Raw genomic sequence first — 24,510 nt, 5'->3', positions numbered from 1 at the left:
GAGACTGAACCTGTTTTTGTAGCTTGTTGGCAGAAAACTCAGCACTATCATTTCCTTCAGCTGATAATAATAATTAATGGGCAGAATAAAATAACTGATATAACTATGCCAAACTTTCAACATACCCTCAATTTACCAAAACAACCACAAATATGAAACTAAAATGGCACTCGGGAGAGGGCGTACCTCTGGCTAAGTCAAACAACTTACACCAGACTTCACAGATTCATAGTAAGTGATCTGGATCTGACCCAAAATTTAATGGGCTGTCTCCTGGCCCATTCCCCCTCCCTCCACCAAATTCAGTGCAAATCGGTTCAGTGCTTTTTGCATAATCCTGCCGACGAATAAACGAACAAACAGACAAGAGTCGAAACATAAGCTTATCGGAGGTAAAAAATAAATGAAAGGCCACACAACTTCATATGAAATAGGATTTATTTTTTTTATTTTTTTAAATAACTGAAAATTTGATTCATTTGTAACTTAAATAGTCTGCTCTCCACTGTGTCGTGTTGATGCTGTCAGATCTGGGCTCCTCTCTGTCTGAACAGCTCCTCCAGCTTCTCCTCCAGAGCTGAGTTGGTTCCCTTCAGGCCTTTCACCACCTCACAGGCCCACACAAAATACTCCTGGACCCGCTCAGCTGTCCAACCTGCCAAACACACACACACACACACTTAAGGGGAAAAGGTATGGTACACTGTAGTAACCCTCTTCTCAAATTATTAAAGATAGTCCCCCACAAATGCACTATGCACTTGTGTTTGAGTAACGTTTGCCAAAAACTACAGTGCCCAGCTGTTACAGGAAATTATTTGAAAGATTTACGTCCCCTCACTTGGGGAGAACGGTCTTGGAGCTGAGCGCCAAATGTCCGAAAACTGTTAAAAGTGCCTCCTATAACTTCCCAAACCACAAGATGGTGCTTTTGAATCGCTGGTTTTATTTTTACTGATAGTATTTTAATATTCAGTTTAATATCATATATGACTTTGAAAAGCAGCAAAAATCCTCACATTTGAGAAGCGTTAACCAGCAAATGTTTGGAATTTTTTTCTTAAGAAATCACTAAAACGGTTAATCGATTAACAAAATAGTTGCAGATTAATTTTCTCAATCACTGCAGCTCTAAAACGTGTACAACTAAAACAAAGTCCTTTAAAAAAACAACAAAAGTGACCCAGTTACAACATAGGAGCAGTGACAGTGAGGTGCTGACCAACAGGCGTGCAGCGGTTCAGGTCCCTCAGGTTGTACAGTTTATCAGCAAGTTTGACCAATTTGGCCTGGCGGCTGCAATGAGGCGCGTGTTCCACCTGCAGGCGCTTCCTCTCCTGCTTGGGCAGACGCTTGTCATCCGTCACCTCCTGAACGATACGAGCCACGGTCGGTCCGAACTTCGCCTCGAGCTCCGCAGGAGTGGTGTCTGTGTCCTCCACCGTGTCATGAAGGAGAGCAGCCTGAGGGAAGGGGACAGCACGCACACGCTTAGTAACAGGAGAGATTCTGTACTCGACAGAAACTTACCGATAACGACGTACTTGCAAAACCTCGATGTCTGCGACGCCTCCTTCGTGGCTGAGGATTCTTGCGACTCCTTTAAAAGTGCAGACACAGAGCCGTGAGCGAGAGGAAAGTCAACAAGACATCTTACTGTTTTCAGCTGCTGCCGGGAACCTCAGGACGCCAGGAGCGGACAAAGACCCGCCAACAGTGGCATTAATACAACCAGGAAAGTCTGAGCCATATTATGCAGTGAGCCAATATCGGCCTGTATATCAGCCCGGTCGTTTTATCGGTCTAGCTCCATGGAGTATTATGAGATTGATTACATGTCTAGCATGGATTTTTAGTTTCCCTCCTCCCAACACACTCAGCAACTGTCACCTGCCACAGCCACTTGACACCAAAAGTTAAACGTCAGAAGCTGTTTTAAAAATCCAACACAGGCTCAGTCCAGTTGTTGTGCCTGCAGCGTGGGACCGACGGATTTACGAGCATCACCTGAAGGCATCGCGGTAAGGTACAAACACTCCTACGCGGGCGTACCGATGGGGTGATTAATGTACGGCGTCCCGTCTGCGTCCTTACGTCGCTGGTTGCGATGTTTCTCTGCGGCAAAGTTAACGGTCTCTAACAACAAAACCGCGCCCGAATTCATGGTGGGAAATGACATGTAGTGACACACACACGGAAAAATAAAAAAAATAAACCCCAAAACGAAACACTAAAGTCACCGTCAGGTGTTCCGCCTTCCGACGCCGCTCCGACAAAAAGTGCAAGCAGTCCGTTTGCTGCAGTGTCCGGTGGGACACAGCTGACGATGGGAAAAAGTTCCGTTTACTCAGCTACGGAAGCAGGTAGATGTGAATATGTGAAGATGTGAATTTGACAGATATTCGCTGCATAATTAATGTCACTTATTGGATATTGTTGTGAAATTATTTCCATATCAGTGTCAGCACTCTGAAATTAATCTCTGAAAATCCCTGTGATGTGAAGGATGTGTTTTTAGCTTTCAAGCTAACCGAGCTAGTAGGTTAACCACTGCTCAGACTTCTGTCTCCTCTGTGTGATTCCGTTGGTTTTAGCTTGTCTGTCATTACATTTTCTGTTCCCGGAGTCGCAACCCTGTGTGAGTATCTTTTATTTTTCATGTATGTGCAGTGGATGAGTGACCGCTGTCCTGTCCCCGTTGTGGCCCATCATGGCTCACAGTGCCAGGAGAGACTCCCCGGAGCTCCCTGACTTCTCTCTGCTCAAGAGGCTGGCCCGAGATCAGCTCATCTACCTGCTGGAACAGGTGAGAACAAGCCACGGTGATGTGTCTCTGCTTCACTCGGCTCGGCTGGCTGCCGCATCTGGTTGCTGCTGCTGCAGACATACCGGCAGTTGTATGACTGGCTTATAAAAAAAAAATGAGGATGTATTTTTAATACAGGGCATTAATTGACTTCACAATGTCAGTGACCAAAATAGAATCATAATGGATAAATACATCTTTACACTGAAATACACTGCAGGGATTATATGCAGTTATGAAGCAGCTGTTGCAAAGCAGCTGTTGCGTTTGTGACCACACCCCTCCGATCAGAGGTGAAACATTTAGTTTTACATCTTAAATTTTCAAAATTTTAAACCATAAGTCTGTTGATATCGTATGTTTTTTTGGATATATATAAGTCACTGATATATCTTGTTGTCCAAAAACTATTAAAAACACATCACTGTTGTAAAAGGTGACAAGTTTCGGGATTACCATCATCACACACTGTATTTTTTTTGAGTCATATTTATTCACTGAAACAACTACATGTGGATAAATCCACAGCAGCAAATAGTCCCCAACAAATTCACTATTACTCCTGTTTAAGTAAAGTTCATTCATAGTTCATTTGAATAGACAGAGAATCCTGTTTGTGTGTGTTTGCTGATGGATAGATTGTCCTAGATATGTCTTCGCTCTACTATCTTCCTCTCTTCATCAAACAGCTGCCAGGGAAGAAGGACCTCTTCATCGAGGGAGACTTGATGAGCCCGCTGGATCGTATTGCTAATGTGTCAACACTAAAGGTGAACATCATCAGCTCATACTCTTCTGACTTTGAGAGGCTCTTGAGAAAAAAACTGCCAGACCAGTGGCTTTTTCATACATTTTGCCTCATTTTTGTTTTTTTGCAGCAACATGAAGTTGACAAACTCTACAAAGTGGAATACAAACCTATTATCAGCACCTCAGATCAGTGAGCCATGCACCTTTAACACCTCTAACATCTAAAATACACACACACACACACACACGCGCACACACACACACCTGATGTGACTGCCTGACAATGTGGCATTACTCTCTTATAGGATCTGTTTTCTGATCCGGCCTAGAATACAAACTGTAAAGTGGATATGTGGTAAGTAGAGTTGGATGTTTTCCTTTCTTTTTTTTTTTTTTAATGAAGCCTTAGTGATATCTTAACAGTATCATGAATAATCTTTTAATAGATTTTTTGATTAAATAGAATGAAATTGTCACAATGAAATAAATAAGTAGGTAGGTAGGTAGATAAATAGATAGGCATATAACAAAGGAAACAAACCTTTGTTATCTAAATTACATTAAAATCTCGAAAACATCACTGACATCTGAAACAATATTATTTGACTTAAAATGCAGTTTTGCATATCACAGGTAGCAATGTCAAATTCAAAAGCATCATCCATTCAGGAACCTAGGAAATCATCTCTGTTTTTTACCTTAGTGGTATTAATGGTAAGTTTCTTTACTTGTTTTTTTTTTTTTTTTTTAAGATTAGATAAACTGCCAGGTGTAAAGTTAACTAACCTACACAGAAGCTGGCATTGAATGTCTTTCAGGATTCGTAATCTTATTTACTTATTCTTTTATCGCACAGTTTCTCATGTAAATCAAAATGTTTGATTACTTATTTGGGAGAAAGTATGTTTTCATTTCACAAATTAAGGTGTTTTAAAAAAAGGATTATTTGGTAGCAAAACAGGGTATGTGCAGGTCTTCAAAGACTTTTTCAGTTTAATTTCATTTCAAGGTCTCAAATATTTTTTCAGGCCTGCTATAGGAAATAACATTACTTACAAAATGTTTTTGTATGTGATTTTTAGCAAAAACTGTCTGGAAAATCTCCACTTCTATTGTTCCAGACCTCTAATGATATGTAAAATTCTTATGTGGACCTTAAATAGGATACTTTTCAATGGTTAATCCTTCCCTCCATTTATCCATCCATTTTCTGCTGCTAGTCCAAGTCCACGTCTTGTTTAGTGATTAATTAATGATATTATTAGGAATTGTTGCTATATACAGCTGGAAAGTGCTGACAACAAATGTGACATAAATAAATTCATGCACTTGGTAAATAATTGTAGGCCTTATCATCATTACTGGTTTTCACTGATATCGTTCCTACTTTGGCCTGTGTGACGGTGAAACGAGCATTATATTCCATTCTGTGTGGTACCCAGCCCTTCATTCTTTTTATATGTAGTGTTTTTCCCACCGTCTTCCTTCTTGTTCCAGATGTGGCCAATGCAGACAAAGCAGCAGGAAAATTTAGAAGATACAAGATAATCTTCACCCCTCAAAAGGTATCTTCCGCTCTCACGCTGCTCTGACTTATTTTGGATGAAGTTCTTGATATTTACCTGCTGACCTTCCTCTGTCGTCCAGTTCTTTGCGTGTGAGACGGTGCTGGAGGAGCAGGGGATCTTTGGTGGTGAGCGTCCTTGCTGCTTCGCTTTTTTGCTCTGATAGCAATGACCAGTGTCAAAGAAAAGGAGTGTTACGCCTGTTTCTGCCTTTACACAGATGTGACCACTGATGAATGGTGTTTCTACCTCCTTCCACTTGACGACGATATCATCAGCCTGGAGCTGCCGGAATTCTTTCGAGACAACTTTCTGGTAAAGACAGGGTCTGAGATACATCTGAAATGATTAGCTGATTAATTATTTAGTGTATTGACAGATAGTTTCAATTACACTTATTATAGATTGTTTAACGTGGCAATAATTAACGTTTTTTATAATTATGATGCATCAAATGACGATGCGAAAGGGGTCTCTTCAAGTGATGACCCTTCAGAGAATTATGACCTGCATCTGCAGCTCCCCTCTGCCTAACAGAGCTTTATAGTGCGTTTCAGCTCTTTGTTTAGCTGTCTAATGTAATAAGTCAGCTTGTGCTCTGGGAAATTATGCTGGGATTTTTTTTTTTTTCCTGTTTTCTGACATTTGAATCTACGACATACTGGAAGATTTCACGAGTGTTTTCGTTGATAGCTCAATGGAAATCCCGGTCTTGCAGCGTTAAATAACGTGTAATGTTCAACCAAATTATTCTGTCTGACTACACTGGAACTGTTCATTTCTTGTTTTGCAGCATGTAGTTTAACTATAGATAAACAAATTTTGCACATAAAACTTGTATTTTGACAGGCAGGGGACCAGCGCTGGGTGAGGACAGCCGGCAGCGCTCTGCACCACCTCCACTCTGTTTACGGCCCGTTCTCAAAGATCTACGGCATTGGACAATGTTCCAAGGTGCAGTATGATCAGAGACTAAAGACTGTCAAGCCGTCCAAGATAGTGTCTCTGCCGCTGTTTTTTTGAGATGTGCAAGATGAAGGATTGACCTGTCGTTAATTCTGTCTTCCTGTCTGGTGCCAGATGGCGTACGAGTCATGGAGGGAGCAGGTAGACGAGGGAGAACCAAAAGCTCGTCAGGCTGAAATAGGAAACGTTTTTCTTATTGATAGAGGTAAGAAGCCACGTGTCCTTTTCTCAGAGGGTGACATGCTGTGTTGTGCCTTCTTTCCCTAACATTGTCATTGTCTTTTGCAGATGTGGACTTTGTCACTCCTCTGTGCTCACAAGTTGTCTATGAAGGACTCGTGGATGATATATTTAAAATCAAATGTGGTGGGTATCGAAGGAACATGTGGAGAGTTACCTGTGTTCAGTGTGAAAATCTGCATTTGTCCACCGACACTCACTCCGCACTGAGCCAGCCGAATCTGAAAACTGCTTGTTTAAAAAATGAGGTGGATCTCTTTTCTCAGTCGTTACTCTTGTGGCACTTTTCGTATGAACGATCGGGTGCGACACTATGAGTGTCTTCCAGGAGAGACGGCCTGAATATGTGTGCCGTTCTTTCCAAATGTAAATGATGTAATTGATGGTTTCATGTTCCACGTAAGCTACTATACTCAGCGTCAAAACTCCCAGCTGCAGCCCAGACTGCCTTTTTTTCCCCTGTAGAATTAATTCTTTCAGTTGTATCATGACACTCTGCTTGCAGATATATCAATTTTTTTTATTAATCACCTCCTTTGTTCTGCAGGATGTGTGGAGTTTGGATCTGATGTCACCTCCTGTGACAAAAGTTTGAAAGTCATGCTGAACTCTCAGGATAAGGTAGGGCTGACACTGGAGGTGAGCCGCCTGCCGCAGATCTTTTACCATGTAGTTAAGTTGTCCCTCTAAACTCGCGTCTCGTAGGTCTTCAATGAAATCAGAAACGAGCATTTCTCCAATGTCTTTGGATTTCTCAGTCAGAAAGCCAGGAATCTCCAGACTGCATATGACGTGAGTCAACTTCTATCCCCCCTCGTCAGTCTTTGTAGCCACGGTGACAGAAGTAACCGACGCTCGCTGTTTGGTCGTCTTTCTTTAACTCTACAGAAGCGTCGGGGGATGGACATAAAGCAGATGAAGACGTTTGTGTCGGAGGAACTAAAAGGGTTAAAACAGGAGCATCGGCTACTTAGCCTACGTGAGTGTTTCAGCAGTATACTGTAGATCAGATTGTGACGTATTTCATGTAATATTTGCTGAGGAGCGCATTCTCTTTCAGACATCGGTGCTAGCGAATCAATAATGAAGAAGAAAACAAAGCAGGATTTCCAGGAGCTGTTGAAGACAGAGCACTGTAAGATTTCTCAAGTTTGTAACAGTCAGGTTTTAGTTAAATGTCTTTGTTTAGTCATCGTTTTGTTTTTGGTTCTTATTGACACGGATCTTGATTTCTTGATTTCTTGTTTTCTGTTCCAGCTTTACTTGAGGGATTTGAAATCCGCGAATGCATTTCTTTCATAGAGGAGCACATCAACAGACAGGTGCTTATGCTTCATCACACAGTCAGTCTGATGTAGGAACAGGTAAAATAATAATATTAATGATGATAACTGTTGCTGTTTTCAAGGTCTCCATGATAGAAAGTCTGAGGCTGCTTTGTCTTCTGTCCATCACGGAAAACGGTGAGTTGTCTTTAAATATGATTCCAAAGTCGGGATCAAATTATTTTCATGTTGTATTAACAACCCTGTGATGTTATTTTCCCGCAGGACTGCTGCCAAAAGATTACCGGTCGTTAAAAGCACAGTATCTACAGGTGAGCCTTGACACGTTTTCCTGTTTTTAAAGCCCCAAACAGGCTTCGCGTTAGACACAGTGCAGCTTTACCATAAAGCCTCAAAAACCACATTCTTATAGATTCTTGGTAGACACATTAAAGAACTACAAGCTTCCTTTGTTTTAGGAAATCACTAAACACTGAACTTGAGGTCTCTTATTTGTCTTTGTTTTTTTTTACTTGATGTTATTTTGAATTGTGTCTTCTACTTTTGTTTTGGAACATATTCTGTTTTGTGTATTATTTCCCTTTTTTTGTGTATGTGTGTGTTGACCTGCTCGTGAGTAGTAAATACGGGAAAGCACCGTAAAAGTACTTAGTAGGACATGAAAAGTGAACGAACCCGCAGTTGAAAATAGTCCCCAATAAATGCGCTATTTCCACACGTTTCAGCAACGTTTGCTAAAAACTACAGTGCCCAGCTGTTTTAGGAAATGAGAGACGTGTTTTCAAATATTTATGTCTTCAGTAAAATGGATTGAGCTTAGGACTGAGAGCCACAGACAAGGTAGAGATGTCACAAAGTACTGAGAGACTAATGCGTCCTTGTTTTTTTTTAATGGTATTTATTGACGACAAGAAAAAGAGAATGTCGCCTCGTCTTTTAAACCGGCCCTGATTTTAATGTGGACCTCAGTTCGGGAGCCACTGGCCTCATGTGTAACATTCTCTGCTCGACATCCTCAGAGCTATGGAGTGGACCACCTGCTCACGTTCTCCAACCTGAGGCAGTTGGGGCTGCTGGTGGAGCAGCAGCCGGGGGAAACGCTGACTGTTATGGAGAGCAAAGTGGGCAAACTGGTCAACGACAAAACTGCAGGTGAAACAGGCCACCCCCCCAGTCGCCTCTGTATCTCTCCATCTACAGGATATGGCTGAATGAGCTTGTGTATATTTTGTTTTTAAAATTCTTTCTCTTCCAGGGAAGCTGACTGACGCCTTCTCCTCTCTGGCAAAGAAGAGCAATTTCAGAGCCTTGAGCAGAAAGCTCAACCTGGTAAATTATCGTCAACTTTGCTCTTCAGTCGTGTACCAGTGGCATTTTGCCTTTAACTCACTGGAAATGCTGTACAAGACCAGTAACTGGATTATCGCATTTTGTGTAAAGGTGCCAAAGTCAGATGAAGAATATGACCTGCGTGTCCCACGAGACATGGCTTACATCTTCAGCGGTGCATACGTCCCTTTGAGCTGCAAACTCATTGAGCAGGTAAGTAAATAAGACGGATTAATTTATTCCACAGAACGTCACTGCCGCGGTGAAACTTGTCGTAACGTTATTCTTGGGGTGTGTGTTGTGCGTAGGTGTTGGAGCGAGACGGTTGGACGGGGCTTGAAGAAGTCACCAGGCTGCTGAATGGGCATGAATTTGCTGTTACAGGTTAGGGGAGAAAGAGAAATTAATGTCATGTCGAAAATGAAATGAATAATTTGAGGCTGTTGAGTTCAGTGGGTGTTTACATGTGCTTAGGTAACTGGATTACTGTTGGCTTTCTGCCGTAAACAAACCCAGCTTTTGCAGTCGGGGTAGGGGATTAGGGAAACCTGATTTCCTCAGCTAGATTTCCCTCGGAAGAGGACGGTTTCTTGGCCATGTACATGCAGAAGCAGGTTGGCTTTTTTTTTTTTTTTTTGTACAAATGACATTACAAAGACTTCCGACAGGAAAAACGTAGTGTCAGCAGAGTGGCGGCTAAAATAAATTAATACAAAATCAGACTAAATTCCGAAACTTGCACAACAATGCATCCAGAAGTTGAAGTTAGTTGGTTTCCATCGCTTTTAGTCACATTCAGACACATTTGGGAAAACTGCACTTCCACCACAGAGCCAGTCCTCTCACATCTGTCAGTCCAAATGCTCTGACAGGGAAAAAAAAAAAAAAGAGATCCGGAAGAAGGGCGTCATAGCTTGCGGCACTACAGCACAGTTAAAATAAGGTTTGGGAGAAATCAGATTACTGATCTGCTGCTTGTATACGAGGTTACCACAGCACAAGTAAATGATATATTGTCTGGTTTGCCATGAAACCTGATTTTTCTCTGGGTATCCTCGTTTGTTGTGTGCCTGTAAACATGCGCAGTGTTTATGTCTTTTATTGAACTGATGAGTGATGAAGGTTCTCTGTCTCTCATCAGGCAGCAACGGAGCTGATTTAAGGGCCAAGAATGACGCCCAGCGCATCGTCCTGGTCATGTTCCTCGGTGGCTGCACCTTCTCTGAGATTTCAGCCCTACGTTTCCTCGGCAGAGAGAAAGGTAGACGTGACCTTAATGCTGATGGGGATCTTCGATGTTACCTTTCATCCCCTGCTTTTTCAAGTGTGCGCCGGTCGTCTAGGTTCCCCCCCGTTCGACTTCATTCTTCCTGTTACTACCGTTGTTATCCGGAGTTTAGTTTCACTCCTGCCAACCCGATTGTTAAACGGACAGAAGCCTCATTGTATTGTGAACTGGTCCTGAAGATTTATTATCTTACAAATTTTTTTTTTTTTTTTAAATGTGAATATCATTAGAAGTGTAGAAGATATTGGCTTGGACAGTCTGATGTGCGTTATATGATTGACATTCATTTGGAGTGCTCTTTCGGTGCATTCATTCCTGGCAATCACCCGATATCCAGAGGAAGAAGCTGAATTTTCCTCCCAAAATAATCCCTCAAAAAACAACTGGGTCAGTAATTTACTAATAATTTCCTAGGAGGTATCCTGGCAGTAATTATAGAGAAAATAGGAATTTTCTTGAAAGGAAAGTTCCAGGCTGAATAAATATCCATTCATTATTCATTTATTACTGGAAACTAACTTATTGTCCATGCATGGTGAATTGTATGCATGCGTGTTGATAAATTTCAGTTTTGCTCATTCAGCTGACCTGCTGTGCACTGATTTATGGAGGTTTCTGTTACGCACGGAAATTAATTAACTGTAATTAACTGTAAATGTAACAAATGAACACTGTCCCTATTTTCCCTATAATTACCAAATGATTCTTTCCATGAGAGTACTTGGAAATTATTAGGAAATTATTCAATTTGTGTATGTGTGTGTGTGTGTGTGTTTGTGTGTGCATCTTTATTAAGCAAATTAAAAAAAAAAAAAAATACAAACAAAATAAAAAAATAAATCACAAAAAATCACATCACAAAAAACAAAAGAAAGTTACAAAACAAGAAAGATAACAATAGCTGGGTAAAAAAAAAACTGGTAAAAATAAGAGCAAGGCAAAAGTAAATAAGAATATTAAGAGCAAAGTAAATATATTAAATATAAATGTATAAGAGACAATCAAAGTACAACATATCAGTTCATATTTAATATAAATTTAAGACGTTTTAAAAAAAAAAAAAAAATTAGGAAATGGACAAGAAATAAATTCAAAGAAGGAAATTGGTCCAGACCATTTGTGTATGTGAATGTGATACTTACCCAGTAATCAAATTACTAAGATCCAAACAAGCGAGAATAATGAAATGATTAAAGAAATCACATCGAGATATGTAAATGTGGGAATATTTAGAATTTTAAGGGACAACCAATTTTATATATCTTTCCAAAATGCACTGTGTGTTCACATCGACGGAACAAATGATCAGTCGTTTCTGTGACCCTTAATCTCCAGGTGAAATTTCTGATGTGAAACAGCACTTACGGGGTAAATATTTCACCGAACCGTTAGCGTGGGTCTCTTTAACCAGCAAGAGAACAGCCTTACCAAAATGTCCTGCTGTTTGTGCAGGGGGTTCACGCAGAAATTGCCGCCTTGCTCTGTGTCACAAAGAACTGAAAGAAAACAAGGGGAGGGTTATTTCAGTAACGTTACCGTTCTCTCGTTTCAGGTTACAAATTCATTGTGGTAACAACTGCGATTACAAACAGTTCGAGACTCCTCGAGGCTTTGCTGGACAACCTGGTATGAGGCCTGTCAGCACCACCGGAGACCTGACGGAGACCTGACACATTCCTGCAGGCACTTGTCACGCATTCCCTCCAGCACTGGCATCACAGATGGAAAAGGGTCACTTGTGGTCCGCTTTCCCCCCTCAAAAGAACTGTAAAGATGTATAAAGTGAATAAATGTTTTTAACATGTTTCAAAGCTTTTCCTTCCTGCGTCCTTTCGTGTCTCTATGGCAAAATATGCAGAACAGATGGTCGATGCAGTGTCATAACGTCAGCAGTCAGGGAATGGGGGATAAAAGGGATAAAAGGCCAGAGGTGCGAATTAATGCAGCCAAGAATGAATCTAGTCTAGTTACAAACCCGTATTCAGATTAGTGTCTCATGCATTTTATAGCTTTCCTGTTTTCTGAGTCTTGGCCAGAGGTGAGGCGTGTCAGTATCTGTTCGAGACGCCTGCAGTGTAGGCTTCATCCTACGAGGACAGGGCAGGCCAGGAGCGATGCGAAGCCTTAACAGGGGAGTGAATTCTGAGTTTCTCAACAGAGCGGTAGAATAAAAGTATCTGCGTCCTCCTCCCTCTGGCTCAGGTCTCAGGTCTCGGACAGTTTTAACAGGTGGACTCGGTCTCCGAGTTACCAAAACTGCATTCCTTCCTGACATCTGGGCAACACTCGGCGATGACTTCATCACAGGGCAAGACGCCCCACGCTTGAATCGCGCTGTGCGCCGTGCGCTTGCTTTACCGGTTCGGTCTGCCGGGACGCGCACAGTCCAAAATTAGCAAAGCGGAAGACCGTTGCTGCGTCGCCGCGACCGCCACGAAACCGGCGTGTCTTGTTTCAATTGACGGTGTGGTTCGGAGGAGGGCGGTGCCATCTAGTGGTCAGCCGCAGGAGCCACCCGCGGCCCCGGCCCCGGCCGGCGGGCGGCGTTAGTTTGACGCAACACGCGCTCCCGCGGAAGGAGCCAATCAGAGCGCAGAGTGCGCGTATTTTGAACTGTGTACAAACGGACCACAGCGAGGGCAGACGACGCTCCGCAGCTCGGCCCGTTGACAGGTTTCGGTTGATTTAAACTGTTAGGACGGTAAACGCGACAAGATCTGGAATTTAACGATGAGGAAGAGGTAAGGTCGAAACATTTTTTTTCCCCCCGAGACGGAGTCAGAGTTTGTCAAATAACGCTAAAAGTTCATGGCTAAACGAGGCTGTTGTTAGCTAAACTAACGCCGACGTCGGTTATCTGGATCAGAGGAGTGAACTCTGTCTCTCCGTGTGTGTGTCGTGTTTGGTTTAAATGCTACCAGCTAGTTGGTTTTTTAATGCCACCGGAACCATTTATTGACAAACGAACGGCTTGTGTGTCCCCGAAGCGAGGTGCTCGCAGCAGAGGCTGTGTCGTGCCTGAATAAAGCGCTGTGCCACCTGAAGGACATCTGGGAGGAGATCGGCATCCCGGAGGACCAGAGACTCCAGAGAACTAATGTAGTCAAGAACCACATCAAGGTGAGGCCTCGGTTTCGGGACATCATCATCATCATCTCTGTAAACTTGTAACGATACCTGACGGTCTCGGTTCACGGCGCCGAAGTTGGTCTCCGAGTCGTCGGTTAAGGGGAAAGTTAAGGGAAACTTACAGGTCAACACTGATTCTCCTTTTCCATCCACTTACTGTTGTCAAATGGTGGTAGACCCATCCTCGGCGAAGCCTGGACACTATTTAAAACACAGTCTCTGATTTGTGAAAGTTTTATAATATTTGTGAAAACACACACAAACACGAAAAATGCACAAATTAATTGAAAATTTGACATTATTTTGTTAAAGCTGGACATAATTAACAAGTACCAACCAACAAACCACCATACCTAGACTTGTCAAATTTGGACCACTTTAACCCAGAGAAGCTAAAGCCGGTTTAAAACTCAGTTTCACATTTTGAAACTTTTATTCTGTTTAGGACAACACAAAAAATGTCGACATGATTGCAGTTTAAAGACTGTTCAAAACACCCTTTCAGATGTGCCAAACCTGTGAATTGGCAGCAGTAATGTATTGCGATCTGTGTGAGATTACTCCTTGGCCTAAAACAGGCATACACAGGGTTTAAACTTCACACGACGTTAGAGGTGTGTGTGTGTGTGTGTGTGTGAGTGTGAGCATGTGTGGAATCTGATAGAGAGAGAGACGGATGGATGGGTGTGGATGTGTGTGTGTGTGGAGGTGGAGGTGGGGGGGTTCTTGTGAAAGAACACAGCAAGCATTATGTGTCAAACTAGGCCACTTGGAAAGTATTCAAAGCCCGAATGCCATGAATAGACTCTACGACAAGACACCTGCTCATTGGTCAACAGAGTGGGGTTGACAGTTTTGGGTTGCCACTATTTATATTCACTAGATCCAGACTGCTACTGCCATTTTTTACGTTGATATCAATATTCCAGCGTATTAAAACATCCAATGATGATGGGGGTTTCTGCAAGTCTTAAAGGCAAAACTGTGATTCAAATGTAAGTAAATTGATGCATCTGGTCAATAATTGAAGGCCTTATCATCCCTACTAGCTTTCAGTGATATCTTTCAAACTTTGGCCAATACAACTGTGAAGCAAGTATTAAATTCTGTTCTATGTGTCATTAAAACGGTTATAATTGGGCATTGAAAGCTGACTGGCTGAATATGGGAACCCTGGTATTTTTATATGTCGTCCATTTAAAGGTCTTTCTTCAGGGACCCTATAACCACTGTGGTGGTTACAGAGTTGAAGCTGAAGCTAAGTTGAAGCACTTTATACAATCTCTTTGAAAGAGTGGTAGTGTGGGTTAATAAATTAGGACAGGTGCTAATAAAGCAGCATTTTTAGCCCAAGGACCATTATTACTGTCCAATTTTATGTGATTGGAACTAGATATATGGTGGGAATGCAAAGAAATTAGAATATCTGCATCCATATTGGCCAAAATGACCATCAGAAGGATCATTTACTGGATATTGGTAAGAATTTCAATACCTACACACGTCCATCTGCATATGCTGATATGTTTTACTCTATTTGTCCACCAGAGCTTACTAGATATGATGATCAAAGAAGAAGATTCTCTGAAGAAGAGGCTCATAAGCAGCATTCAGACATGCAGGATGGAAATGGAGAAACTCTGCCTGGAACTTCAGCTGCCTGTATTTGAGGTAACAACATTTTCGGTGTTAAAATAATTTTGTACTGAGTAACAATTTGTTAACTTTATTTTGGGCTCTTAACTCTCTTGACTAGACTATACCTTTGCACTCTGGACTACAGATGCTCCTTGACAGATGGATTATTTAGTCTCGTATATTCCACAACACTTTGTCTTTACAGCACTGGCAGAGGCAGGCAGCTTAACATTTCTTCTATACCGACTTTTGTGCTTATCCACAGTATGAACCTGCTCACTCACTACTATTCATTTGGTTTTGAAACAATTTATAACATAAGTTCATGTAAAATGCCTCTCAGTCATTGTCGTTGTCAGCTGGTTGATGATGACCAGCTTTACAGACTTTAATGATAGTTCAGCGGTAAAGTAAATGACTTGAGGAACATTTTATGAAGCGAATTTGTTGTTATCTCCTCTGTATATTCAGGAAGAGGATGGTATTAGCATGCTCCAGCAGGAGAAGAACATCCGCACACAGGTGGAGGCTCTGATAAAGGAGAAGAATCAGCGGATGCAGCAGCTGAAGGCTCTGCTGGAGCAGGACCAGGACCTGTGCGACATCCTGTGCTCCATGCCGTATGGCATCGCTCCAGACTCTGTGCCCTCACCAGAACAGCTGGAAAACTTCCGCCAGCACATTACCAACCAGAACACAGAGAAGGTGGGAGCTTGCTGCCTTACATCCTCATCTCCACTCTTGGGTTATTTTTACAATTTACAGATGTCCCCTAAACGCCTCACACGCAGATTAAAGGTAGAGGGTTGCTAGGCGGCTGTGCACAGAGAAGCCTCTAGCCCCACTCAGTTACTGCAGTGCCGGCAACTCAGACAGGTGTGCGAGCAAAAATGTGTTGGTTTGAAAAGAGTGAAATGAGGGGTTCTAGTGTAAGATCTACCTGAGACGAAACCGAGGGATTTTTATCTACCTGGGCAGGTGAGAATCTACCTGGACAGGCTGCCCCAGTAGAGTCTGTGTATGGGAGACACTGAAGATTTTGTCTCCTGTGTGTACTAAAAGTCCAAGAAGCTCTTTTGTTTTTAATAAATCTGTAATACTTTTGTTAGGAGGTGCTATAATTTAATATAGCTCTTATTGTGGAATATATTACAGTAAAGTAATTAATAAATGCATTGTCATAAAAGCTTAATGTTAAATATTTTCACTGGCACAAAATTAGTGTAGCTGAAGCACAGTGTCATGGTGAGCTCATGTGTTTTAACCTCATGGTTGGTGTTTTTGTAACATGTCATGAGTTGAATGATTTGATTGGAGAATGATGTTCATTTAATTGTCCTGTTACTTTTATAGCATTATTTCTTGGTATCATGTGGAAATGTTCTCATACTTGTGATTAGGTCTTTCTAGTGCACGCCGCCATATTTCTCAATCATTCTCCTCCTCGTATTTCACTAGAGTGCCTATCCTCATGTTCAGCTGCAAAACTTCCAAAACTCTCCAACTTAGCGAAGCTCTTCCTGAAGCACCAGTGACATTTTGACGCGTCGGTCGCGGTCCTTCTCGCGAATCTTCATTTGACACAAGTTCCGACTTAATTCACTGTAACGCTGCGCTTCACAGGAGTGAAACGAACCTTGGAGTGTCGGTATCGTCTGCACATCTCTAGTCCTCATGTTTTGACTTAAAGATGGATTTTGTTTTCACCTAAAGTTGATCAAATTCAAACCCCCTCTTCGTGTATGAACCCTTTTTAAATGCAGTTAGATAAAAACAAAAATGCATGTTTGAAAAGAGTAAGAGGAGGCCGGTTCTCTCTGTTCCTAGAGTGTTGTCGAGGTGTAAGAGGTGTAAGGTTCAGAGACTTTTGTCTCAAACACAAACTAATCTGTCCTTGACCAAATGGTGTGCTGCTTTCATGTTTTCAGGCAAAGCGGTACGCTGAATTCATGGACCTCAAAAAGCAGATCATCTTGTACATGGAAGAGCTGGACCACATCCCCGAGACCAGTTTTGAGAAGGACGTGGTCTGTGAGGATGAGGACTCTTTTTGCCTTTCCAGAGACAATATTACATCACTCAAACTGCTCCTTTGTCAGGTAAGATCTTGTTATAACAATGCAAACGGCATCTGCAGGTCTTAAAGTCTGAAAAAGCACTGATGTCAGTTTCCTCTTAAATAGGCTTTGAAAGGTACTATAAAGTATTTGTTTTACAAAAGGTCTTAAATATTTTTCCAGCCTGCTGTGCCAGTAATGTCAGTTATAAAATGTTAGTGATGTATGTGATTTTAGCAAAAATTGGCAGAAAAATCCTGACTTTATGTAAAATGTGTGGACCTGAGATTAGTCAGTTATTTTTGTTTAAACGTTAAATCCATTCATCCATCCATTTTCTGCTTCTTATCCAGGTCAGGATAAAAGATATTATTAGGAATTATTGTTGTATACTGCTGGAAAGAACTGACAAAAATGTGATGCAAATGTCAGTAAATTCATACACTTGGTAAATAATTGAAGGCCTTATCATCCCTACTAGTTTTCAGTGATGTCTTTCATACTTTGGCCGGTATAACTTTGAAAAAAGTATAAATCCCCTGATTACATTTAGTGAAACTTTAAGGATAAAGGAAAATAGTTTTCAAAGATCCCACAGATTATAATTGGGCCTTGAAAGCTGACTGGCAGACTATGGGAACCCTGATATTTTTATATGAGAAATGAAGCCACTCTCTGCCATATTGATCCTGCAGCTGGAGGAACGCAAGGCAGAGAACGAGCTGATGTGTGAGACTCACCGAGAGAAGATCCAGCAGCTGTGGGACCGACTGCAGGTTCCCCAGGAGGAGAGAGAGGCCTTCAATGAGCACATGGTCAGGTCCAAGAAGAGGAACCTGGAAGCGGTGAGAAGACTCCTGTGACGCGCTGAGTGACGCGCTGAGTGACACTCTTGGTTTCTGGGGACTTCTGTCAGTGTTGTGGTTGCTGGTTTGCTGTTCTGTTTACACTTTAATTTCCTCCTTCAGTTACAAGCAGAAGTTCAGCGTCTGGAGGAGCTCAAGCTGCTCAACATTCGCAACGTCACAGACGCCATCCGCTCCGAGATCGCTGTGTTTTGGGAAAAGTGCTTCTTCAGCACTGACCAGCGACAGGCTTTTGCACCATATTTTAGCGGTGAGTTCACTATTGGTTTTAGTTGCTTGTAATTGAATGACACTGAAGTTTGCGAAGGTGAAGACACTTTAGCTGTAATTGACTATTTTAGAGGATTTTACTGAGGAGCTGTTGAGTCTGCATGATGCCGAGATCCAGCGCTTGAAGCAGCATTATGAGGATCACAAAGAGCTTTTTGACGGGGTTCACCGATGGGAAGAAAGCTGGAGATTCTTCCAAGAGCTGGAGGTGAGTACACTAGAACCATTTCTCAGTTTAAAAAGTCTTTTGAAATTGAAAATGGAATAGATTAGAAAATCAAGTTAAGCCAGATAATTAATTTACACATGTGGCAGCAGTTCAAATATGTCTGAAACCAAATTTTTGATTGGGCTGGAAAATTGTCCGATTTTTTCACTTATAATATGTCTGTCAATAAAAAGCTATAAGGAAAGAAGTAGAGCTAGATCAATGAATTGTCCAGGCTGATATTAGCTTATTACAGAAACAGTATATCTGTAACAATGTATGTCAGCTGGTGAGTAACAAGAAATGGCTTTATGTAAATGCCAAACTAAGTTTGAGGTCATTAAGAGACTGTCACCATCACACAGTCTTACAGTTCATCATGAGGCTCCATTTTGCACCAACTCTAAAATGTCTCGCATTGTATTTAATCACCAAAAAAAACCTGCCTATATATTACACGGCTGAATTTATTTATTTTATCTGATTACACAGCTGCACATTGGAGAGAATTGTCATTTTAAGCTCATAATCTGTCTCTTTCATCTTGCTTGTTTCAGAAAAAAGCCACAGATCCGACAAGATTCACAAACAGAGGAGGGAATCTTCTCAAAGAGGAGAAACAGAGGTCTGAGCTGCATAAAAGCCTGCCCAAGGTAAGACATGAGGGCCACCTATTATTTTCTAAACTAAAAATATCATGTAACAATTCTTACGCATTTGACACTGTTGTTGTTTTTTAGCTTGAGAAGAAATTAAAAGCCCAGATTGATGCATGGGAAAGTGAACAGGACCGGGAGTTTCTAGTAAACGGCCAGAAGTTTCTGCAGTATGTGGAGGAACAGTGGGAGCTGCACCGAATAGAGAAAGAGAAGGAGAAACTAGAGAGGGTAAACAACTTTCCTCGTTGTATTAAAGGCTTAGCCTGCGTGTTTGCTGAGAAATGTGTTGACACTTCTCTTTACGTACTCTAAACAGCATCTCAAGAAGAGCAAACAGACTGAGGAGGATATGCTGTACGGAACAGCAGTAAGAACCCCGACCAAACGCAGATTCCTCGGCACTACTACACCAAATAAATCACGAAAGATGGTAAATTCGGTTTGGGCCTTACTTTTCTAGTTCCGGTATCAATTCTTGGTTTAATACAAATTCGTTCTATGATTCTGTGATCTGCGCCTGTCAGCACTAACCCACTCCCCCCGTCTCTCTCACCAGCTTAACGCAACTTCCAGTATTTCCAGTGCTACCTCTAACAGCACGATGCGCTCTGTCTACGGTGGGACTGTCTGCCGCTCACCTGTGCCCCGCCCACCTCTCTCAGCAAACAAGGTTGGTTTCATTTTAAAGATAAAAGACGTACGAGTTGTACACAAACCAAACCTAAAGAAAAAGTCATGGGAGATGGAAAAAATCTGCACAATCGGGACAATTACCTAGCTTATTATAATATCCACTTTTTCCTGCTCCTTGGTAAAATGTGATCCATTTGCACAGAATCGTGTCGTACCACACAGCATCTGAACCAAGCGCAAATGCATATGGGTTCCCTCAAAGTGTTTTTCATTTTTCATTCTCATTTATCAGAGTTTAGCTGAAGTGTCTGCTGCATGTGAACCAGTAACTGCGTTATTTCTTGTGATGCACTTACTCCAATCATCAGTTCGGTCTGATGATTTAGGGCAGGGGGTGGGCTGGGGTTGTTCCTTCCTTCCTCCATTTATGTCTTTGTGCATTTAACTCTAAAAAGCGATTGCTGTATTGTGTTGTTAAAGACGATAGTTGGTCCCAATTGTCTGATCTGTCTCTCCTGCCGTGTGTTCTCCAGGGTCCAGCAGCACGGACGCCGGGAGGCGGTAGACCGCCCCACCCACGAATACAGGGCTGTAACAAGGAGAACGAGGCCCAGTTGAAGGGGACCCCTCTGAGTGGTGCGTTGCTGACCCCCGCTAGTCCACAGCGTAACTTCAGCCTAGCCTCTGTTGCCAGCACATATTCAGAGTTTGTGGTAATTCACACTTTTGTGTCTATTTTCTTTGCTCTGCATCTTTTTTTTGTTTTTTTTGTCATTTGTTTGCAGTAACACTTTAAGGTGCATTATAGAAGTTTCTGATGATGAACAAATGCTAATGATGTAAATTTATATTTTAGAGGGACTTTGTCAACACTGAATCTGTTCAGTCAAGGTGTGTTGGGAATTCTAAAACCTTCCGTGATGCTTACTAATCTCTTTTTAGTTTAACTGCATGCCTCTAATCAAGGGACAGATTATCCTTAATGAGCAATTTAACATGACGTTTTTGCTTGAATAGCCACAGTTACCCCACGACCGCTGACACCCCCACCTCATCACTGGGGGATAGTAACCCCCATCACTGGGATAGTAATACAGGCCAGGAAATCAGCCTAGGCCAATCTCCATACATTTGCAACAAACCATTTATACCATAACCATTTTGTTGAGATATGTCCCGTTTACTTCTATGCCAGTAAAGTATCTCTTAGTTTTTTATTACACAAAACCTGCTTCAAAAAACAGCCAAGTGTCTTCTCAGTCAGTTGCAGTGCACTTAATTAAGCCTGCAGGACTAAATATTCGTGTGTGCGTGCGTGCGTGCGTGCGCGCGCACACACACAAACAGTGTGTCATTTTTGGGCAATTTGTAGTGTCAGTTCTACACATGGCATTTCCTCAGAGCTCTGACTGGATTTCTCTTGGTCATTATAAGACTCTGGTAGCTCTGCATAACTGGAGATGCTCCCCCCAACACAAAAGGGTATACGGGTGTTTATTTTCAGTATTATTTCCCAGTGGCCTGGCTGCACTTTAATAAGTACTGCTGCTTTGCACTCGCTTTTCAAATTAAAAGTCCAAACGCTCACTTTTTTTTTTTTTTTTTTTGACAGATAAATAGAACAGAATAGTGTAGTAATGAGTTTTTGTTTTTTTTGTCTAGAGGATAGAATTACTGGATTTTCTAAGTGAAAAGACAAAGAGATGCTGTTGCAAATAAACACTGTGGACTGTGACTACAATCCATTGCTACTATGACAAAGCGAGTGTCCATTAAGAAACAGAATTAATGTTAAGTTAATTTTTAAGTTTCTATTTAACACAGTTATACAAATAAGCTATAAGTCATGTTACTTGAATGTCTGAGCCAGTTTAGCTGTATACTGTATGTTTCTCTATCCTGTGGATAGTTGAGCTGATATTAAAAAAAAATCAGTACGTCATGTCTAAATGCTACCGGCTGTTAAAATGCAGTTTGATAGAGAAATAATAGAAATAACAGAAATATATTTTAACTGACTGAAACATCAATAGCAGACGCAAGGTTCTGGTGTCAGAGTCTCACGAGGTCTGAGATTAAGGCTTCTTTCATGAGGCTCCATTTTGCACCAAAGTTCAAGAATCATCAAGGAGAAATGTTTTTTAGAAGAGGTAGAGAGACCGATGCAGACACTCACAGCAGACTCAATAAGACAAACTACGGTTTAATTACGAGCTGACAGAGGAACGATTGCTCGCCACCTACATTTACTCAACCAGTAGTTTCACAGTGGTGTCGGGGGATTGTCGACTAGCAAACGTGGTAAGTGTAAGAGTCGCTAAGTAAAAGTAGACAGTGTAGGTTCAGGAGAAAATTGCTACACCAAAATTGAATTACAACACTTCACGAGATAGCTTGATGCTAATCACCTGATGATACTTTAGGCTGTCTAAACAAAAGTTGGATTCCTGCGGTGATAAGCTCATCTGATGGGTCAGAGTTTAAGCTCTTTATTGGTCCATCTGTTTGTGTGACTGTTTTCTCACTAATTGACACTAACAGTCTTCAGATTGTGTCATTTCATCATGATTTAGAAAAAGATAAGTGCTTGATTGTTGATGGCAAGTTTGCTTCAAAGCGTCGTCTCTTCCTCGTGTTGTTGCATTAAAAGCAAGGAATTGACCTTAACAGCTGCTCTTCTGTTTCCACAGCGAGACCTGTCCAAGGCCTCTAACGCCAAGATCCAGCACGACATCTTGAACTCTACCACCACCAACCTTTGACCCCTCCACTCTGATGGTGACTGCGTCAGTTTTGAGGTCATTGTCCTTCCAATGAAGTTCTGATCTACAAGATGGGTCGCTACCTTTCACTGCTATCTGCTTTTATATGTAAATGAAGGTAATAATATATTAAGTGTTGAGTCAGTGATAAACAAGGGACAAGGGATCAGTTGAAAGTGACTGAATCTTTGCCCAGTCTGTCACTTTCCGGATGAGGGGGGGAAAAATGTGTGTATCATAAGTTCAACTAACACTACTTTGGCTCTCTGATTTTTCTCAGTTACTGAGATGTAATTACTGTTGTCTGCATCTTGTACTGCACATTTTTAAAAAAAATACGAACAAAAGAAACTAAAGAATGTTAAACTCTCTGAAGTTATGCAGACTGGGGTTACAGACAAAATGTATTATGAATACTTTGCACTTTTTTTTGGAAAATATATTGCAACACAAAGTGTAATTTTACACACACTCACACTGTTCCTTCCAAATCTGTTTTTATACATATATGTATTTGTGTATATATTTCAGTATCTGCTCTTCTCTTTATAGAAACTCCACTGTTTGACAAGTTAGTTGTTTAAACAGGCCATTAAGACTGTTGGTTAAAATATGTCATATATTGGTGCTATATAGCAGTTTAAATATAGTTAAATCACATGGATTCAATACATTATCATGGCTGATTTTGAAAAGCTTGTCCAAATATATTAAATGCATTTTCTATTGAAAAGCACAGACTGACACTTTATTTCCTAAGATGACAAAGATTCACAGTTTTCCCTTTTTAGATTCCTGACTAAAGCTTGTGTTGCCAAAACAAAATATCCAAATCCTCATGTTGTTTCATGTCGAGAATAATGTGACTTTTTGCCACAAAGTAAGTCTGAAAGTCTCCAGCTTCTTCTTTATCATTTTGCCCCTTCAGACTCATCCAAACATCACCTGTTTGAAGTTTGTCGGGTGTGAATGAATATGACAACAGTGTGGACAGGCTTCCCAATCAAAGATGTGACTCTGGTATTTTATCTGTTCTGTTAAAGTCCTTTTTTTTAAAGACAAAAATGAGGTCAAATCAGATTTGAGAAATGATCGCAAACAATGCTTACTATTAGAGTTAGCAGAGTATTTTTGGCCCACTGGATTACAAATTCTTTTTAGTAGATAAACTTCTGTGACCTCCGTGTCAGCAGGTTCCCCTGATGGAAGTTCTTATCGATTTACCCACTGGACCGTGATAAGCCTTGTATGCAAAGCAGAGCAGTTAATTTCTCAAGTCGATAGCAAATCATTGAGTCGGTTCAATGCAATATTTCAAACCATGGGAGTCAACGTTTTAATTAGATCTGAAAAACTGAGACTAAAGTTTAACAGCTGACTTCAAACTAAGCTGCTTGCCACCCGGTGTAATGAGTAGATAATTCAGGTAAACTGTTAACATAGCCAGCTCCTTTTTAATTTAATCAGTTGAGTAATATTGGTTGTCATTATCTAATGTTAAATAACTTTGACTGTAGGCTTGAGATTTGTTGTGATATGATCACCAGGCGTCGGGAGGCTTTCATTGTCTAATTGCCCCACCAGGCTAGCAAGTGTTAGCCCTCGTTCCACAACGTACAGTCCAGACCTTAAATATTTTGACAGTTGCACATTTCCTTTTCTTCAGCTCCAGCGCATTCAATGTGGAATAAAATAATGGATACTGCATTAAAGTGCCAAGTCTGAGCTTTAATTTGATTAGATTTACATCAGTATTGAAGGAACTGTGTGGGAGACATAGCGCTTTTAACACACAGTTCCCAAAGTTCTGGGGTGATAAGCTTGAAGAGAAAAATGTGTAACTGTCCACATACTTGAATTCAGTCCAGACCTTAAGTATTATTTAAATTAAAAATTAAATACTTACCTGTAATCAAGTAGAGGTAAAAACGATCATAAAATGTATGTAGTCAGGCAATTAACACATACCCCAAAACTGTAAGTAAGAGAAGTAAACTTTTCCAACACTGGTTGCCAACCTGTTTCGTAGGAGTTATGTTTCAAGGCTTGTACCTTTGG

At 41.3% G+C, this 24,510-nt stretch overlaps 3 protein-coding genes across 7 annotated transcripts; 2 read left to right on the top strand and 1 right to left on the bottom strand.

Moving 5' to 3' along the window:
- Positions 1–451: 451 nt before the first annotated feature.
- Positions 452–2,204, bottom strand: hddc3 (HD domain containing 3). The gene is made up of 4 exons (XM_040125513.1): positions 2,053–2,204; positions 1,545–1,600; positions 1,223–1,463; positions 452–655 (listed from the first exon to the last, which is right to left on the bottom strand). The coding sequence occupies exons 1-4, from the start codon at positions 2,177–2,179 to the stop codon at positions 525–527; spliced, it is 555 nt and encodes a 184-aa protein (XP_039981447.1). The 5' UTR covers positions 2,180–2,204; the 3' UTR covers positions 452–524.
- Positions 1,845–12,012, top strand: vps33b (VPS33B late endosome and lysosome associated). 3 transcript variants are annotated; one of them, XM_040125473.1, is made up of 24 exons: positions 1,845–2,021; positions 2,671–2,806; positions 3,496–3,576; positions 3,685–3,746; positions 3,862–3,911; positions 5,054–5,121; positions 5,204–5,249; positions 5,342–5,436; positions 5,971–6,075; positions 6,202–6,292; positions 6,376–6,453; positions 6,875–6,948; positions 7,033–7,119; positions 7,216–7,306; positions 7,388–7,462; positions 7,585–7,649; positions 7,736–7,790; positions 7,878–7,924; positions 8,633–8,765; positions 8,869–8,942; positions 9,054–9,155; positions 9,251–9,326; positions 10,084–10,203; positions 11,783–12,012. In XM_040125473.1, exons 2-24 carry the CDS (start codon positions 2,711–2,713, stop codon positions 11,860–11,862), a joined length of 1,851 nt encoding a protein of 616 aa, XP_039981407.1. In that variant the 5' UTR covers positions 1,845–2,021; positions 2,671–2,710; the 3' UTR covers positions 11,863–12,012. The 3 variants fall into 3 exon arrangements, with proteins under 3 accessions (XP_039981407.1, XP_039981388.1, XP_039981398.1); XM_040125454.1 differs by lacking the exon at positions 1,845–2,021 and adding an exon at positions 2,225–2,363; XM_040125464.1 differs by lacking the exon at positions 1,845–2,021 and adding an exon at positions 2,397–2,538.
- Positions 12,013–12,831: 819 nt separating this feature from the next.
- Positions 12,832–23,188, top strand: prc1b (protein regulator of cytokinesis 1b). 3 transcript variants are annotated; one of them, XM_040125933.1, is made up of 15 exons: positions 12,832–12,971; positions 13,218–13,350; positions 14,908–15,030; positions 15,469–15,702; positions 16,926–17,096; positions 17,750–17,899; positions 18,023–18,170; positions 18,262–18,398; positions 18,956–19,051; positions 19,139–19,285; positions 19,374–19,487; positions 19,614–19,727; positions 20,224–20,403; positions 20,547–20,581; positions 22,381–23,188. In XM_040125933.1, exons 1-15 carry the CDS (start codon positions 12,961–12,963, stop codon positions 22,427–22,429), a joined length of 1,842 nt encoding a protein of 613 aa, XP_039981867.1. In that variant the 5' UTR covers positions 12,832–12,960; the 3' UTR covers positions 22,430–23,188. The 3 variants fall into 3 exon arrangements, with proteins under 3 accessions (XP_039981867.1, XP_039982018.1, XP_039981949.1); XM_040126084.1 differs by lacking the exon at positions 20,547–20,581 and having other exon boundaries at positions 12,833–12,971; positions 20,224–20,326; XM_040126015.1 differs by lacking the exon at positions 20,547–20,581 and having other exon boundaries at positions 12,833–12,971.
- Positions 23,189–24,510: the final 1,322 nt, after the last annotated feature.

Source organism: Xiphias gladius, chromosome 1, assembly GCF_016859285.1.
Source record: "Xiphias gladius isolate SHS-SW01 ecotype Sanya breed wild chromosome 1, ASM1685928v1, whole genome shotgun sequence".
In the NCBI taxonomy this organism is placed as follows: domain Eukaryota; kingdom Metazoa; phylum Chordata; class Actinopteri; order Istiophoriformes; family Xiphiidae; genus Xiphias; species Xiphias gladius.
The sequence above is the reverse complement of the archived record's forward strand: the minus strand, read 5'-3'. Positions and strand labels throughout refer to the sequence as shown.

What these genes read in the sequence shown, in the direction of transcription:
- vps33b (XM_040125473.1), top strand. Translation starts at nt 2,711, where the DNA reads ATGGCTCACAGTGCCAGGAGAGACTCCCCGGAGCTCCCTGACTTCTCT. An exon ending in TCATCTACCTGCTGGAACAG is followed by an intron (nt 2,807 to 3,495) that starts GTGAGAACAAGC and finishes TTCATCAAACAG; the next exon opens with CTGCCAGGGAAGAAGGACCT. An exon ending in ATTATCAGCACCTCAGATCA is followed by an intron (nt 3,747 to 3,861) that starts GTGAGCCATGCA and finishes ACTCTCTTATAG; the next exon opens with GATCTGTTTTCTGATCCGGC.
- prc1b (XM_040125933.1), top strand. An exon ending in CCAACCAGAACACAGAGAAG is followed by an intron (nt 15,703 to 16,925) that starts GTGGGAGCTTGC and finishes TCATGTTTTCAG; the next exon opens with GCAAAGCGGTACGCTGAATT. An exon ending in AGAAGAGGAACCTGGAAGCG is followed by an intron (nt 17,900 to 18,022) that starts GTGAGAAGACTC and finishes TTCCTCCTTCAG; the next exon opens with TTACAAGCAGAAGTTCAGCG.
- hddc3 (XM_040125513.1), bottom strand. Translation starts at nt 2,179, where the DNA reads ATGTCATTTCCCACCATGAATTCGGGCGCGGTTTTGTTGTTAGAGACC. An exon ending in CAGACATCGAGGTTTTGCAA is followed by an intron (nt 1,464 to 1,544) that starts GTACGTCGTTAT and finishes CCCTTCCCTCAG; the next exon opens with GCTGCTCTCCTTCATGACAC. An exon ending in GAACCGCTGCACGCCTGTTG is followed by an intron (nt 656 to 1,222) that starts GTCAGCACCTCA and finishes TGTGTTTGGCAG; the next exon opens with GTTGGACAGCTGAGCGGGTC.